This window comes from Tursiops truncatus, chromosome 8 (assembly GCF_011762595.2).
Source record: "Tursiops truncatus isolate mTurTru1 chromosome 8, mTurTru1.mat.Y, whole genome shotgun sequence".
NCBI lineage: Eukaryota > Metazoa > Chordata > Mammalia > Artiodactyla > Delphinidae > Tursiops > Tursiops truncatus.
This window is the reverse complement of record NC_047041.1, coordinates 13,679,674-13,697,106: the sequence shown is the minus strand read 5'-3', so window position 1 is coordinate 13,697,106 and position 17,433 is coordinate 13,679,674. Positions and strand designations below refer to the sequence as shown.

Below are 17,433 nucleotides of genomic sequence, written 5' to 3'. Positions count from 1 at the left end.
AGGAGTCTCGGTCTAAAATTTAATTTGGGATTTTTGCAAATTCAGATGCCATTAATATTACGTGCTTGCTCTATGCCTGAAAAGTTCAAATGTGGTCTAGTCTTTACTCGCTCCCTACCTCGCCACACATATTAACTGGGTACTCTCTCTCTTATGTTGAACAAAATGAACATGGCCTTCGCCTTTATGTATTTGACACTTTATAAATATGGGAACCGAGGCTCGGAAAGTTAGAATATGTTACCCAAGTACATACAGCTAGTAAGTGCCAGGGCCCCCCCCTTTTTTTTTTTTAAGCTAATCTACCACATGTTTATTACCAATTACTTTGGTTTTCTTTGTTTGAATGTAAAGGAATGATGATTGTGTATTTCATTTCACATTGCAGAAATGATCCCATGGAGGCCATATTTCAAGTAGTATATGAAATGGTAAACTACATAAACTTGGGGAAGTTAAAACATTTTAATAGGCATGTCATTTGAACACAAAAAATACCAATACTGTGATTTACAACAGCACTAGGTATTCACATAGCAAGAGAATTTCACTCATAATATTTCTAATGGAGCATAGGCTTGATTATGCAGATAAAGAGAGAGAGAGAATGTGAAGGTACCCTCCCTTGCCTCCCCTCGAAGCATCAGTGATGACTTTTATAAAACCAGAGCAGTATAGAGAAGCAGGCAGTGAATGTCAAGTAGAATGTGCAAAAGCCTTTTCTAATCACGTTGCTCTAATAGTGCCAACCAAGACTTGCTCTAAAACCACAGTACTTGTGAAGTCTACAACTGCATTTAAATTAGAACATCTTAAAGAACAAGCTCAAAAGCTGGCCACAAGAATTTTTTTTTTGCCTGGCTGTAGTATACAAAGCAGCAAATGCTTGCTAGAGGTACCTAGTAGTGAAAATGTTAGAAGCACTATGAACTTGAATCCTGGCAATGTATTTTTTTTTTACTTACTGTGTATTGAACCTGAAATATATATTATCTTCAGAAAGCTTAAATCCTATGTATTAAATTTGTTAAAGAAATGGAATAAAAAACGTTCGTTAACATTTTTCTTTCCTCTTTGTTTAAACCCTCCCCCCACTCCTTTACATGCAAAACACTCATCCTGCTTAGTGTCTAATAAAATATATCTAAATGATTTAAGTATTCAGAGTTAATATTTCTTAACTTGTTTCATTCTTATGGTATTTTTCTTATATTATTTACATTTAAAATAATTAGTTGAATGTCTTATTTTCCCTGTAATGTTGAACCAGATTATAGTGATCGCTTTTCTTCTATTCTTCTGTTCTAACTTCAAAGAGCATGATTAAAAAACCACTTAAGAAAGGAAATCTTTCATCATTATTGCTGTTAACAGCGGGCTTGAGCTAAGTTCTCTTGACAGGAACTTTTGTGAAGGGCTCTTTAGGCCTGTATGTGACTGAATATTATCTATTTTATTTTTTATCACTGGATTAAGGTTTTATAGACTAGGCGAGTGATTAAGGTACTGCGTAATTGCAGTTTCTCAGTGTGCCTTTCACTTAGTGGCACACACACAGGTCAGTAAACATGTAGTATGGTGCCATGAGGTTAAAGCAGTCGTTGTGTTAGTTGCTAAGTGTGTGAGCTGGGTCAGCCAGATGGACTCCTCTGCCATTTACTATCTCAGTATATGACCTTAGACAAGTTACTTCTCTTTGCCTCAGATATCTCATTAAAAGTGCTTTCGTAGGATTGTTGTGAGTATTATAATGAATAAGTTAATCTTTAGAAAGCACCTAGAATAATGCCTGGTTCACAAAAAGCAGGACCAAAGTATTTGATTTTTTTTAAAAAAATTAGAGATATACACTTATTGAAAAATTATGGGAGGGAGCAAATTGTTAAGAAAAATGTATACACTTCAAAATAGTTGAAGTAATAAATTTTATGTCATGTATATTTTATCATAATTTTTAAAAAAGAAATGTCATGGTTCACAGGCTACTGAAGTTTTCTTTATGCAAGTATTCATTAAGCAAGTATTTTTGAGATCTTGCTCTCAGTACATTCCAGGTGAACATCAAGCTTGAATTCATAGGTGGAAGGATGATCCTGTACAGAGACGCCATATTCTCTTGGTGTCCTGTGGAGAGGAGTGTTTGAGTTGAGCACAGTTGGCTGTATCATGAGACTGGGCTCCAGGAAAGGGACTCAACCTACCCCAGTATACCCCTGCACTCTGTCTTTTTATGGGGGTCAATGTGATAAGTGAGGTAACAAGTGTGAGTCTTGGGTGCCACCTGTTTACAGGAGTTGCTAAGAACCAGCTGTCTGGTAACTAGAGACTGCAGAGGTCCCTTGGGAAGATGTTAGGAGGAGCCCCTGGTCCTAGTTAGCTCGTTGCCAAGCAATCCAGGAAGAGCAAGATGACTGACCAGTCAGGAGTCAAATGCAGTAATCCAGGTAGGACGATGGTGGTTTGGACTAAGGCGGCAACTGAACTATAGTGGAAATAAAGTCATTGGCTCTATGAATTAATCATATATATATATTGCATATGAATAGCTTATTCCTCTGTTTGCTAAGTAGTTTTATTCTATGGGTGTACCACAATTTGTTTATCTGTTCACCTGTTGGATGTACATTTTAGTTGTGTCCAGTTTTTGGCTATTATAAATACAGCTAATAGGAACATTCATGTCCAAATCTTTGTGTGGGCATATATTTTAATTTCTTTGGGGCAGATATCTAGGGTGATATATAATGCTTCACTGGATTCTATTTAATAGTCGTTTAGGATTTTCCCATCTATTCTGGTAAGTGAAATTAGCATATAGTTTTTTTCTCATGGTCTTTGATTATGGAAGTAATCAAAATGAATGAGTTCTCTTTCTGTATTTTTGAACAGCTTGTAGAAATAAGAGCTTTTATGGGGAACGTATAGCAAAAATTCTTCCATAATGCCATCATGGTCTAATACGTGTGCTTGTACACACATGTGTATATGACTGTGTCTATGTGTGAGAGCAGGGAATGGATTTTGATACCTACTCTGTTTAATGGTTTTTGGTTTACTCAAGGTTTGGAATAGTCCATTTCCCCTAAATAAGTTTAAGTATGGTGCTTGCCATATAGTAAGCATTCAATGTTTATGAAATAAATTAGTGAAAATTACTGGAACAGAGTTCATTGTATTCTGTTATTAAATTACTGTTTATATTTTTAGTTATGTCTCTAATTTTGTTAGATTTAAACTTTGTGCATTCTGAAGATTTTTACAAATTCGTCATGAGAGGTTTAATTTGGAACTCTTATGAAGCTTTTAAATTTCTTGTATTCAAGTCAAGATACATTTATGATTTTTCTCCATTTTTTATATATTCTTATGCTTTATTTTTCCCCATTCATGAATATACCTCTGCTCCTCTGACAATAATTGAAATTTTATCACGAGTTTTACTTTACTGAGTAGTAAACACAGTAAATGTTGTTTACTTTTGCACAGTGCCTCTAATACTTAAGTTCCATATAAGTTTTCCTGCTGGGAAGTATGATAAATACCGCTGAATAGGTGTTAGAAGCCCTAACATTTGAGAATCTTTGAAGAAGTGTTAAGAAACTCATTGCGTTTTCATCAACTCAGTGTGTTTCATCTGCATAGAAGATACGGAGAAACAAAGATTGGGTCTCAAAGAGTGGCATTAATTCTGCCTCATGTGAGAAAAACTAAAAAAATTAGCACTATATTCTTATAAAGGTGAATATAGCACACTTAGAACATTGATTGCCCAGTGTTTCCAAATATTTTTCACATGGTTTTGTTTTTAAATAAGAGAAGCCTGCCACTCCTGTCCTTTTCTGACTCCATCATACTACCTACCCCCCTACTCCCAAAAGGAGAAATTCCAAATCTTTTCAAAACTGTACTTCAGTTTCTTTTTAATTTTCTTTTTTCTTGGCCACACAGTGTGGCATGCGGGATCTTAGTTCCCTGACTAGGGATCGAACCTACGCCCCCTGCATTGGGAGAGTGGACTCTTAACCACTGGACCGCCAGGGAAGTCCCTCTTTTTAATTTTTAAAATTTTATTGAGATGTAATTGGCTTACAGCATTATTTAAGGTTAAGGTGTGCAACATGATTTGGTAAAAATTCTATTTCATTTTGATTATCCTGTGTGAGGGAATTAGACAGGTCATTCCCAACAGTGTCAACAGTCTTATACATGATTTCACAAATCTGTTTCCCTACTTGCTCCTCTTTCCCAAGCTGCCTGCTAGACATGCCATATTATTATCTTTCAGACATCTCACACTCGGCATGTCTGAACATTGAATGTATCCTCTTCATTAGCAAACCAACTTCCTCTTCTGAGGTCCCTCAGTTAATATTATGTAGTGGTGACAGGTGTGAGTTACTGAGATTGCGTCTTGGATTAATTTCTTTCAGCTGAGGTTTGTTAATCTATAAAGTGAGGATAATAGAATCAATCTTAGAGGATTGTGAATGAAAATTAATTAAATAATAAAAAATATAAAATGCCTGACACATAGTAAGCCCTTTAAATGTATTAGCTTTATTAATATATATATATTTTAAGACCCTACTCTCAGCTGCTCAGGTTCAGTTTCAGGTTCATCATCTCTGCTCTCCTACTCAGTCATCTCATCTGCTTGGTTTTGCTTCTGCAGTATCTCTCAAATCTGTCTTATTTTACTGCCCGTGTTCGGGCTCCCACTACCTTTCTACTGCAGTACCATCCTGATTGAGCTTTTTGCTTTTGTCGTGTCCTCACTGTTTCATCTTTCATACTGCTTGCTGTCATTTATGGCCTCGAAACAGATTCGATGTCACTCCCCAGTTCCAAACCCTTAATGACTTCCTGCTGCGTTTGTAATATCTCTCACCCCGGTAGTTAAATCTCTACATTTTGAGTCCTGCCTGTGTTATTCAGTTTTATCCTATGCTACCATGATTCTACATTCTAGCCATGTCCGTTTATTTTCGAGTCCCTGAACTTTCTTCTACTGAGCCTTTGCTTTGGTCATTCCCTTGGCTTAGAATCCCTTTCCCTTCCATATTGTCTGTTGAAATCCCATCTATTTCTTTAAAATCCAAGAAGCCTCCTGAATTATACTAGTTTTAATTAGTGCTTCTCCTACCCATGCTCTTGTGACTCCTTGTTTTTATTGATACTTCACTCTTGCACTCACCAAAGTCTGCCTAAATGTGAGTCTGCTTTGATAACTAGTCAGGGCCAGGAACACCTTCTTTCCTGTGTTATCTGATGTCTTTATTTATAGCTTTTTAATAAAAGTATGTTGAATTTGATAAAAATACTAATTAAATACTAACTAAATAAGTAAAATGCTAATACCAGAGTTTTACAGAGACATAGAATCTTGAACTTGAGGAGGATTATTTTTCATGGAAAATATATTGAAGAAAATGGCGGTGATGAAGACTTTTCTGGTATTGATGCCTCCAAACAGAGGAGATGCAGATAGATATAGAAAATTTCATTATCTTTCCCAAGTTTTGAGAATAACAAAGTTTAGTAGCTACTCTGTGTTTGTTCAAAGAAAGAGTATATATATATATATATTTTTTGAAACAGTATATTTAAATGGAAATGGATGTCTGATATGTCATATACTCAGGAGTTAAATAATTAATGATAATTAGATATACTTTCTGTATACTTGATTAGATTGTATTAGAGCTGTCTCTTGCTCGGTATATAATTTTCTTTGTCTGTCTATGTATCTATATACTTTTAAGTTTATTTTTTAAGTTCACAGGATAAAACTTCTGAAAAGTGCTTGGTGGTTTTTGTCATTTGTTGGGGGGAGGGTATGAGAAGTTTTGGAGATTTCTGTATTATGTTACTGATGTGCTTGTATGTTCTTTAAGGAACTGGTATAGAGAAATAGTAATCAGTTCTCAGGGTTAATATGCTTTTAGCTGCAGACAGATGCTCCAGTGTATGTAACTTACATAGCTGTCTTTCAGAACTTGGGTTGAGTAAATTCAAAGGTTGTTTTGAAATGTAGAGAAGTCTGATTATATTCTTGAACTCTTTAGGAAATAATGATGATAGTACCATAAGTTAATGTAACTTAGTGAACATTTGCTGAATGTTCACAATGAGTTTTAAGCTATTTTTGTTTTTTTCCAACCACACGAAAACCAAAGGTATTAACTTATAAATATTATGTCTCTATGGTGTGTGCTTTAATGAGAATGTATCACATTAATCATTTAAAAATACTGACTTGGGCTTCCCTGGTGGCGCAGTGGTTGAGAGCCTGCCTGCCGATGCAGGGGACACGGGTTCGTGCCCTGGTCTGGGAAGATCCCACATGCCGCGGAGCGGCTGGGCCCGTGAGCCATGGCCGCTGAGCCTGCGCGTCTGGAGCCTGTGCTCCGCAACGGGAGAGGCCACAACAGTGAGAGGCCCGCGTACCGCAAAAAAAAAAAAAAAAAAAAAAAATACTGACTTGGGTGTAAGTGATCTGTTTTACATGAGTTAGGAAAGAAGGAATATATCTGTGAAAAAATACATCTTTTCCAATAGTGACTACAGTGGAGAAGCATGGCAAATACTGCCTTAACCAGGTGGTCAAGGTTAACATCACTAGTGATGTCATGTGGACTTCATGTACCCTCCAATATGATGTGTTGAGATAGGCACTTCACTTCTGTGATATTGTGTCCATAAACTCATAACCCCAGTCAGAGCATGAGAAAAACATCGGCTTTACATATTGAGACACGTTCTACAAAATACCTAACCCCAGTACTCCTCAAAACTATTAAGGTCATGAAAAACAAGGAAAGACTAAGAAGCTATTACAGACCAGGGGAGACTAAGGAGATGTGACGAATAAATATAATGTAGTATCCTAGATTGGATCCCAGGATGGTTAAGGACGTTAATGGAAAAAACTGCTGAAACCTGAATAAAGTCTAGGGTTTAATTAACAGCACTGTACTGATGTTGGTTTCTTAGTTTTGGCAAATGTACGACAGTAATATATTAAGGGAAACCAGAGCTGAATGAGGGGTATATGGGAATGCTTTGTACTATCTTTGCAACTTTTCTGTAACTCTAAAATTCCAAAATAAAAAGTTTATTTAAAAAATAAGTAATATTTTTCAAGTCTATAAATGTATTGAATGTCTCTTAAGTGCAAGGCAGTGTGCTCGCCACTGCAGGGCATAGAGTGTGTAAGGTGCCTTCACTGCCCCTGCCCTTAAGGAGTTGTCATCCAGCTGGGGAATAGGACAACTGATACAAAGTGGAACATGATGAAGCCAGTACAGAGTGTGAGCAAGATGCTGTAGGGGTGTGGGTGTGGGGTGTCTGAGTTTGAAAGTAGACATTGAATGAAGACTGGGAATCCTTCCCCACCTGCCCCCCCCTCCCCCGCCCCTAGCGTCCACACCAAGAAGATAGCATTTAAAGTGAATTTTGAATGGGCAGGACATAGGTAACCATAGTCATTGGAAAGGAAATACGTATCATACCAGCAAGCCTGGGCTCTTGAATCACAGACCTGCTCTGCCACTTACTTGCTCTGTGACCTTGGACAGGTTATTTGATGTCACTAAGTCTTTGTTTCTCCTTGTAAAATAGGATTAGTAATTTCTATTTCAAAGCATTATTATGAGAATTAAATGAGGTATACATGTAGCTTAACAAAGTATCTGATACACAGTAAGCTCTTAATGTTAACTATTAGAGAAGGAGAGGACGTATATTACTGATGTAACACCATCACTGAAGGCCTGGGGCCTGGAAAGTATAGAATGTTTTGGGAAATATTGAGTAGTATCTGTCTAGAAAGGTGAATCAGGACCATATTGTGAGTGCTTTGACTTACAAGCAGAGCAACTTGAACTTTTTTGGTGGTTATTGGGAAGTCATTGAGGATTTTGGTGTAGAAGGATTAAGGAGATTGAGTCTGTGTTTTAAGATTAATCTGATAGAAGTACGAGGGGCATGTTGGAGATTCTCATGTGGGCTGCTGCCTTCCCTTTTATCTGGTGAATTAGATTAGTGTTCCTTTAGGTTTAAAATTCTATGAAACAGCTCAAAATGCTCTGAATGATAATGTTGTGATCTGTTACCATGTAACTTGGGGGTCTCAGAAGCAGGACCATTAGTATATTATCAAATATACTTAATATGTTTAGTGAAAAAGGCCATTGATATTTTTAGATATATTGGCTTAGAATTTTTTTGAATAGGTGATGCTTTTTGCCTCGACACCCCTCTTTTTTTTTTTAGCAGCTTAAGCAGATACGAGTTAAACAGTACTTCATTGACTTCCTGTGAAGCTTTGTTGAAAGAAGTTCCGTTGTATCTATTTTTAAAGCTGATTACTGTGAGCAGAGGACGCTGCTATTGAGTTATAAATGTCATCTCAGTATGTTCTCACTCAGCATTCTTTGGATGACACTAGTGTTTGCATATAAGGTTTTGGAGTTTAATGAATAGAAAAAGCAGCACAGTTATCACTGAAATAGTACCAGTAAATGAAATACTTAAAAAACATTGATCACTTCACTATTGAGCAGCATAATTATTTATCATCATTTATGTAGGTCTTGCAGCCCACACCATGGCTGAATGGCAAAGAGTGAGTTATATTGTGACCTCATTTGGGAAATATTTTACAGCTCCAAAATGGCATTGTATAATGTTGTGCAGTTTGTCTGTCAATCATTGTATTGTGTTAATCATTCTGAAACTTACCTGCTGGGAAGTACAGGATCATTGGGTCTACAGATATTATTAAAATAGATTATTGGGGTTTTCCCCCAATGTTTTATTATAAAACTTTTTTATTATAAAAGTCAAACAGAAATTGGAAGAATTTTATAATAATTATATACATATTAACTAAATTATTGTTTTCAAAAGGAAAGCTCCACTTTCTTCTCTTTTTAAAAATCAAAAAGATTTCTGAGTGTTTGAACCATTTTCACATGTGATAGTATTTTCATATAGCTGAGATGATTTTTGATGTTTCCATGTTATTTCTTCAGAAATGATAAAATTCTTTGAGTAAAATAATTCACTACAGATTCTGGAATTTAGCCAGATCCCTAGTGTTACGAGTAGATAACAGTATTTTAATTTATCCCCATATATGGTTCATACAATTAACTGTTCATTTAAATTCCATAAGATATAAGTTTATTTAAATTCTTTGCAGGCAGATATAAAATATACTTTTAAAAATTATTATTTCTTGACATAATTTCTAGCCTGTCACATAAGGATAAAGTGCTAGCTTTCTTTCTCTCATGTCTTCTTCAATATTATGAAAATAAACTGCTGAAGTTAAGGTTTCTTTTCCAGTTTCAAATCAGTGATATAGCATAAATTTATACATTTTTATAAATGGAAAGATATCTTTAAGAGTAATTGGTTCCAGCTTCCTTATGTTACATTGGAATCAATGGAGGCCCAGAGAGTTTAAATAACGTCACAGGACACAATAAATTAATGCTAGACCAGGAAATACATTTTAGATTTCTAGTCGTCTTGACTATTATTATATATATTTTCAGGTACTCCTTTGTAGAAAGAATAAACAGAGCATGCTTGTCAGTTATAGAATTTATCTCTGACTGTCAAAATGGAGTTTCAGAAAAAGTAACCATAAGTGAGAATATCTTTATGAATACATTGGACTGATTGTTTTGTAAGTCATCATTTAATATTTTTCTAGAAGATCTCAACCTCTCTCTCTTTTTTTAAATAAATAAATTTATTTATTTATTTTTGGCTGCGTTGGTCTTGGTTGCTGCACGCAGGCTTTCTCTACTTGTGGCAATCAGAGGCTGCTCTTCATGGGGTGTGCAGGCTTCTCATTGCGGTGGCTTCTCTTGTTGCCGAGCACGGGCTGTAAGGCGTGCAGGCTTCAGTAGTTGTGGCACGTGGGCTCAGTAGTTGTGGCTTGCGGGCTCTAGAGCACAAGCTCAGTAATTGTGGCGCACGGGCGTAGTTGTGGCGCACAGGCTTAGTTGCTCCACTGCATGTGGGATCTTCCCGGACCAGGGCTTGAACCCGTGTCCCCTGCATTGGCAGGCGGATTCTTAACCACTGCGCCACCAGGGAAGTCCAAGAAGATCTCAGTCTCTTAATATTCATTTCTCAACAGTCTTTTTCTTCTTGAAACTTTTATTGTACTTCTAAGCGATGGAACATTCTCATTAAAACAAAAAAGAGTGGTACTACTCTCCGTACTTGTCTTAAACATTAATAAATACATTTTAATATAGAGGGTTAATATATCTCCCCATACTATGTTCTTTTTTCTATTTCCTCTTTCTCTGCAAGGTACTTTGTGGCCAAGAGTTACAAGGCAGCTTGTTTTTCAGTATTTTGTGTAATAGAAAATGCATTGGTTGGCATCATTTGAGGAGTTTTCTGTTTATCTCATATTCATATAAAGGCTACTTTCCCACACTGTCTTGCTTGCTCTATAGAAATGGTGATTGTGGTTTCTATCAGGTTATATTTATCTTTCTACTTTTGAAGCTGAAACAGAAGCTATAATTGTGCATTTAATTTTTATATACTTAAATATTAGTGACATATAAATCTTAGTCCCTTACTAGCTGAAATTATGCACAAGAAAATGTATACCATTACTTTAGGCCTGAGGTACAGAGGTACATTGGCTTTTAGAGTAGGACCTGAGGTAGGGGGAAAATAACTCACACCAGTCTTGAACCTTTTTAAAAATTGACACTGCATACTGAATCAGCATTTGATTATGGGGAAGTTGTGAGAGGACAAGAGAAGGCAAGGTGGAAGCTATAGAGTAGAATTTGCAGTTACTTAGATGTAGATGGTTAACGTGAAAGGTAGTAAAAATTACCTTCTTCAAATACTGAGTTAAGGAAAGGCTTGTATTGATCCTACTTGCTGCTACTCAGAGAAAGAAAAGTTTTGTCTTCAGGGCATTTACAAAAAATAGAACAATTGTGTTTCTTTGTGGATATTTGGAGAAATGTTAGAACATATTGTATGCATTGAAGTAACTGCTGACAGAATGTTGAAATGTATTGCTTACTTGTAATAAGCCCAAATATCTATCATGCCTCATTGTTCTAAGTTTACATGTTTAGACAGATTTTGCTGATTAAATTCTGCCCTATACACTGTAGACACTGAGCCATAAGCCTAAGGCCTTAAAATGTTATTGAAACAGAATTTAAACTTGGACCACTTACAAAATACCCTGACCCATGGGCTTTTGTAGATTCTTTTTTTTCGTTTTAAGAAGTGTGATGCTTACAGTGCATCTCTGGTGGTTTTAAGAAATGTAAGCTGGCTTTTTGGGGGATGCATCCTTGAGTATGAAAATGTCTTAAATTGATTTTCAGTAACTATTTCAGTCAGCACTTCAAATTGCTCTTAGGCACCTGGTGACATTACATCTTTGCGGTCAATAACTTTCACCTTTTTGTGGCTTACTTCACAAATTAAAACTTTTTGTCCATTATATTTTGGTATGTATATTTTATCTCTGATCTAGCATAGTACTGGATACCTGGTAGATTCTCAGGGGAAAATTATTTAAAGAGTCAAATATGCTGACATGGCCCAGTCATCCAAAGACTCGCTTTCTGCCTTCTCTTCAGAATTGGCTTAAAAATCAACAATAAGAGAGGTTCCTAAGACCACTCCCTCTAAAACGGCAATCTTAACATGCCTCTCTTCTCATACCCTCCTTTGTTTTTCTTCAAAGCCTTTTTCTTCTACTACCTGATACTCTACCATGGGAATGTGAATGCTATAAAGCCAGGCATTTGGTTTTGTTGCGTTGTTGTATCCATCCCTAGTGCCTAGCACACAGTATGCAGTCAGATGTTTTCTAAAGGTATAATAAAGGTTAGAAATCATGCCGGATGCCAAAGGGTTATAAATATATACCAGAAATGAATTCATCCCTCATGTACACAAATAACTGTAGTGCAAGATGTGTTCAGATGACATAAGAGAACTTCAGTGAAAATACTGGGGGTATTTTAGAGGTTTATTACTTCTAGCTGGCTTCTTAGGAAATGACAGTTAAGCTGGGTCTTTTGCAGACTAAGGAACAAATAAGCAGTGGTTCAGAGGTGCAAAAGTGAATAAGGGTAGTATGTATAAGAAGAGGTAAAACGTTCAGTTTAAGTAGAATATACTAGTGAAATTAGTTATAAAGGTAGGTTAGACCCAGGTTAGTGGAAAGTCTAAAAATCAAAGTTGAGTTTGGATTTTGTCCCACTGGTACTGTAGAAATTGTTTTTCCCCCCCCTCCTTGAAAGGCAGTTATATGTGGTATGATTGAACGTGCATAGGAATAGACTGAAGATGGAAGTTTGAATTATGGAGTAGGTAGGCGCAGGTAGCAAGGAGTGCATATTAGAATAATAATACAAATTCAAAGGTAGGATTGACAACAAATGATTAGCAAATTGACAAGTCAGATATGGAGAATAAAGAAAATGGAGGCAGCTAAGATGACTGACTCTAAGGTTCTGAACTTGTGGGAAGTAAGATGGTGTTGTCATTAAATACAGAAAATAGAGAACATGAAGAAAGAGCAGGTTTGAGAAAGAAGGTTAGTTTATTTATTTTTTAGAAGTATATTTATTTAATTCCAATTAACAAATTTGTTTTTTTAAATTGAAGTATAGTTGATTTACAGTGTTTCAGGTGTATAGCAAAGTGATTCAGTTGTATATATATATTCTTTTTCATATTCTTTTCTATTATAGGTTATTACAAGATATTGAATATAGTTCCCTGTGCTATACAGTAGGTCCTTGTTGTTAATCTATTTTGTATGTAGTAGTGTGTATCTGTTAATCCCAAATTCCCAAAATCTGTTATTACCACCCCACCCCCACCCCAATCCCCAAGGAAGGTTAGTTTAATCTTGAATGTGTTGCTTTGTGGTGCTAGCGTTTGAATGGAGAAATGCAGTAGGCAGTTGGAAAGCTACTAAGGCCTAAGATTTGGGAATCTTTTGCAAAGCAGTTTTTGAAGCCTTGAGATTGCAAAGGAAGAGTCAAGAGGGAAAGAAAGGAAAATGATGGAGAGCAAATTCTTGGGAAATGGTTATGTTAGGAGAATAGAAAGAATACCCAAAGGAAGAACAAAAGCAAGTAGGAGAACCAAGAGAGGATGACATTGGAGCGACTAAGGAAAGACATTTTCAGGAAGAAGTAAGATTCAAACCTGTTTCTTGCAGAAAGAGTTCTGTTGTAACCTTGGGAGTATGATATATGTATTGTGTGGGCCAAAAAGTTCGTTCAGTTTTTTCCATAAGATGGCTCTAGTAGCACTTGGTTGTCTTTAACTTCATTCAAAACAATTTTGTTAGGTTGTATGTGACAGCTGTCATATCAGTGTGCATTTAAAAAAAGACTTATCAAAATTGGTGACTTTTTGTGTAGCCATTTTAATATTGAAGATGGAAGAAAAAAAGCAACATTTTCAGCATATTATGCTTTATTATTTCAAGAAAGGTAAAAACGCAACTGAAATGCACAAAAGATTTGTGCAGTGTGTGGAGAAGGTGCTGTGACTGATCGAACGTGTCAAAAGTGGTTTGTGAAGTTTCATGCTGGAGATTTCTCGCTGGATGATGCTCTATGGTCGGGTAGACCAGTTGAAGTTGATAGCGATCAAATCGAGACATTAATTGAGAACAATGAATGTTATACCTGGTGGGAGATAGCCGACATGCTCAAAATATCCAAATCAAGCGTTGAAAATCATTTGCACCACCTTGGTTATGTGAATCGCTTTGATGTTTGGGTTCCAAATAAGTTAAGCGAAAAAAACCTTCTTGACCATATTTCCGCATGCGATTCTCTACTGAAACATAATGAAACATTCCATTTTTAAAACAAATTGTGACGGGCGATGAAAAGTGGATACTGTACAATAGTGTGGAATGGAAGAGATTGTGGGGCAAGCGAAATGAACCTCCACCAACCACACCAAAGGCTGGTCTTCATCCAAAGAAGGTGATGTGTATATGGTGGGATTGGAAGGGAGTCCTCTATTATGAGCTCCTTCTGGAAAACCAAACGATTAATTCCAACAAGTACTGCTCCCAATTAGACCAACTGAAAGCGGCAGTCGACAAAAAGCGTCCAGAATTAGTCAACAGAAAGCACATAGTCTTCCATCAGGATAAGGCAAGACCGCATGTTTCTTTGATGACCAGGCAAAAACTGTTACAGCTTGGCTGGGAAGTTCTGATTCATCCGCCGTATTCACCAGACATTGCACCTTCGGATTTCCATTTATTTCGGTCTTTACAAAATTCTCTTAATGGAAAAATTTCAATTCCCTGAAAGACTGTAAAAGGCACCTAGAACAGTTCTTCGCTCAAAAAGATAAAAAGTTTTGGGAAGATGGAATTATGAAGTTGCCTGAAAAATGGCAGAAGCTAGTGGAACAAAAGGGTGAATACATTGTTCAATAAAGTTCTTGGTGAAAATGAAAAATGTGTCTTTTATTTTTACTTAAAAAACCGAAGGTACTTTTTGGCCAACCCAGTATTTTCTCTGATACACGTTTTTCTGCTATACTGTTTAGCATAGCTCTTTACACATAGTAGGTTCTCAACAGCTTAGCATATCCTAAGGGAATAATGGACTCTCTCCTGCTTATCTTTAAGGATTAACATTTGGCAAAATGTTATATAAATATTGAGTGCAGTCTGGTGTCCTGCAGAAGTCTTTGGGAAGTCATTGGGACTAATTTGTGCTTTGCAGATTTTCTATCATGTTATCTGTGATATATTCTCGATAGTTTCTATTTTTGTTTCCTCTTTGGTAAAATAGTAAAAGTCCTAACCAGCAATAATTGAAGGCTCTCAAAGTACCAGGAGGAAAACAGTTAATGGAGTTTAGGGATTGGATAAGTGCTTGTATTTTTTATCTTACTTGAGCTATTTAGCATATGAATTATTTTAGACTGTCTTCAAAGAATATTAATTTTATCACTTTTGTAGGTGCTTTCAGAAATAGGAAACTAGAAAGAATATAACTTGATACAAGTACAGGGAGACAAATATCAAAAAACTGAAGCTGATTTGTTGAAAAGCTGATTAGAAAGATTTCAGCAGTGTTTTGCAGAAAAGTTAGGGCTATAGGGACTTAGTGCAGCATTTTATCCAGGAAAGACAAAGATGGGACTAGTGGTGACCCTCCAGTATAGCATTACAAGAGAAAAATCTATCTGTATTAAAGAGAATTTTTAGGCAATAAAATTGATCATGAATTGAAATTTCATAGTCCCCTTGTGTGACAAAAATTGACTTTTAAAAAAATTAATTAATTTTATCTTTGGCTGTGTTGGGTCTTCATTGCTGCGCGTGCGGGCTTTCTCTAGTTGGGGTGAGCAGGGGCTACTATTCGTTGTGGTGCACGGGCTTCTTATTGTGGTGGCTTCTCTTTGTTGCAGAGCACGGGCTCTAGGTGCATGGGCTTCAGTAGTTGTGGCATGTCGGCTCAGTAGTTGTGGCACACGGGCTTAGTTGCTCCGCGGCATGTGGGATCTTCCCAGACCAGGGCTCGAACCCGTGTCCCCCTGCATTGGCAGGTGGATTCTTAACCACTGCGCCACCAGGGAAGCCTTTATTTTTAATTTAGATGAATTATGGTAATTTAAACATCCAGATTAGTTCATGCAAAGCAGGAAATAATATATTTTGCTTTCCTAACATTTCTTTTATGAGTGAATGGTTATATCAGTGTACAACTTCTTACACGTATTTGTTGAGTCCTCTTTACCTGTCATCCTAAAAAAGAAAGTTTGTTCATGTAAGTTTATGCTCAGTTATTAGATCTGATTAATTTAAGATTAAAAGTCTTAAAATAGATTTCTGTTAAATTTTTCTTATTTACCATAAAACATTGAACAGAGGGAAAGGAGTAGACCTAGTGAATGCAGCAGTCTTTCTTGCATTATAAATTACACACCTGGTGTAGTGAATTCAGCACATTTAAAATAAAAATAATTTTATGTGTTCATTTAATCATTGCACTTCTGATCATTTGTAGGCGAAACCTAACCAAACTGTCCCTGATCTTCAGCCACATGCTGGCAGAACTAAAAGGAATCTTTCCAAGTGGACTCTTTCAAGGAGACACATTTCGGATTACTAAAGCAGATGCTGCAGAATTTTGGAGGAAAGCTTTTGGGGAAAAGTAAGACTCAAAATAATGAATTTGAACTATGAAGAACTGAAGCTTGTGTTTTGGGTTTTTGTTTAGTTTTTTATTGATGGAATATTTAAAACATGGGAAACAGAAAAGTAATATATGTGTACCTACTTCCCAACCTTTTTTTGCTCTGATTTTTTTTTTAAAAGAAATAAACCTTTGCAGTTCTGTTGAAACCCACGCTCTTTGACTGAATGCTCTTCTCTTTCTTTACTCATCCATTATGCTGTTAATGGACATTTACATTTCAAACTATTTGCTATTGCAAAACAGTGCTGCAGAAAGCAAAATTGTATTTGTCTTCATATGCAAGAGTTTCTCAATAGTTACATACCTAGAAGTGGGATTGCTGAGTCAGGGGGTTTCACATCTTCTGCTTTGCCAAATATTGCCTAATTGCTTTCCACAGTGGTTGTACCAGTTTATATTCCTATAAGTAGTGCACACATGTTCCAGTAGCTCTGCAATTTGACTAACACTGATGATATGAATTGGTATCATATTTTGCTTTATATTCCTAAATGACAAGGGAGCTTGAGCACCTTTTCACATTTGTCACCAATTAAGAGTCTTATTCTGATCTTCCTATTCCTATTCCTGACTTGTCCATTTTCCTATTGAGTTGTTTGTCTTTTTCCTATTGTAAGATACTAACTCTTTGTTAGTCACTTACATTAGAGATATTTTCTCCTAGTCTACGGCTTGTCTTTCCACTTTGTTATATTGTCTTTTTGATATTCAGAAGCCTTACATTATATAGACAGATTTATGAGACAAGTTTATGTTTCTAAGTATTAATATAAATGTTCTTGAATATCCCCTGAAATTTTGGTTCAAAGAACTGAAAAGGTAGAAAACAATAAAATTTTTCAGTTGAATATACAGATCCTAATGTAAATCTCTCTTTAAATGCTTTCTTTCTTTCTTTTTAATTGAAATATAGTTGACGCACACTATTAAGTTAGTTTCAGGTATATACTACAAATTGATTTGAAGTTTGTTAAACGCTTGATTTATTTTAAAAAATCATGTTTAAACATTAAATATAGAATAATTAGTGATTTTTAAAAACTTAATTGAAGAGAATGGGAATGAGTTTAACTTTGTTCCTTTAACTTAATAACTAGCTACATTAGAAAAGAGTTTGAAACGCCACTTGTTCTCTTACTTTCAGGCAGGTGAATACATAAACTTTTCAAAG

At 36.0% G+C, this 17,433-nt stretch overlaps 1 protein-coding gene across 2 annotated transcripts in view; it reads left to right on the top strand.

Annotated features, from left to right (window-relative positions):
* CBL (Cbl proto-oncogene) overlaps positions 1–17,433 on the top strand; it is an 86,930-nt gene that overhangs the window by 34,381 nt on the left and 35,116 nt on the right. For both annotated transcript variants that reach the window (XM_019941767.3, XM_073808095.1), the window contains one exon: positions 16,071–16,217. In XM_019941767.3, the coding sequence (XP_019797326.1) occupies positions 16,071–16,217 (147 nt within the window). The remainder of the gene's footprint in view (positions 1–16,070; positions 16,218–17,433) is intronic.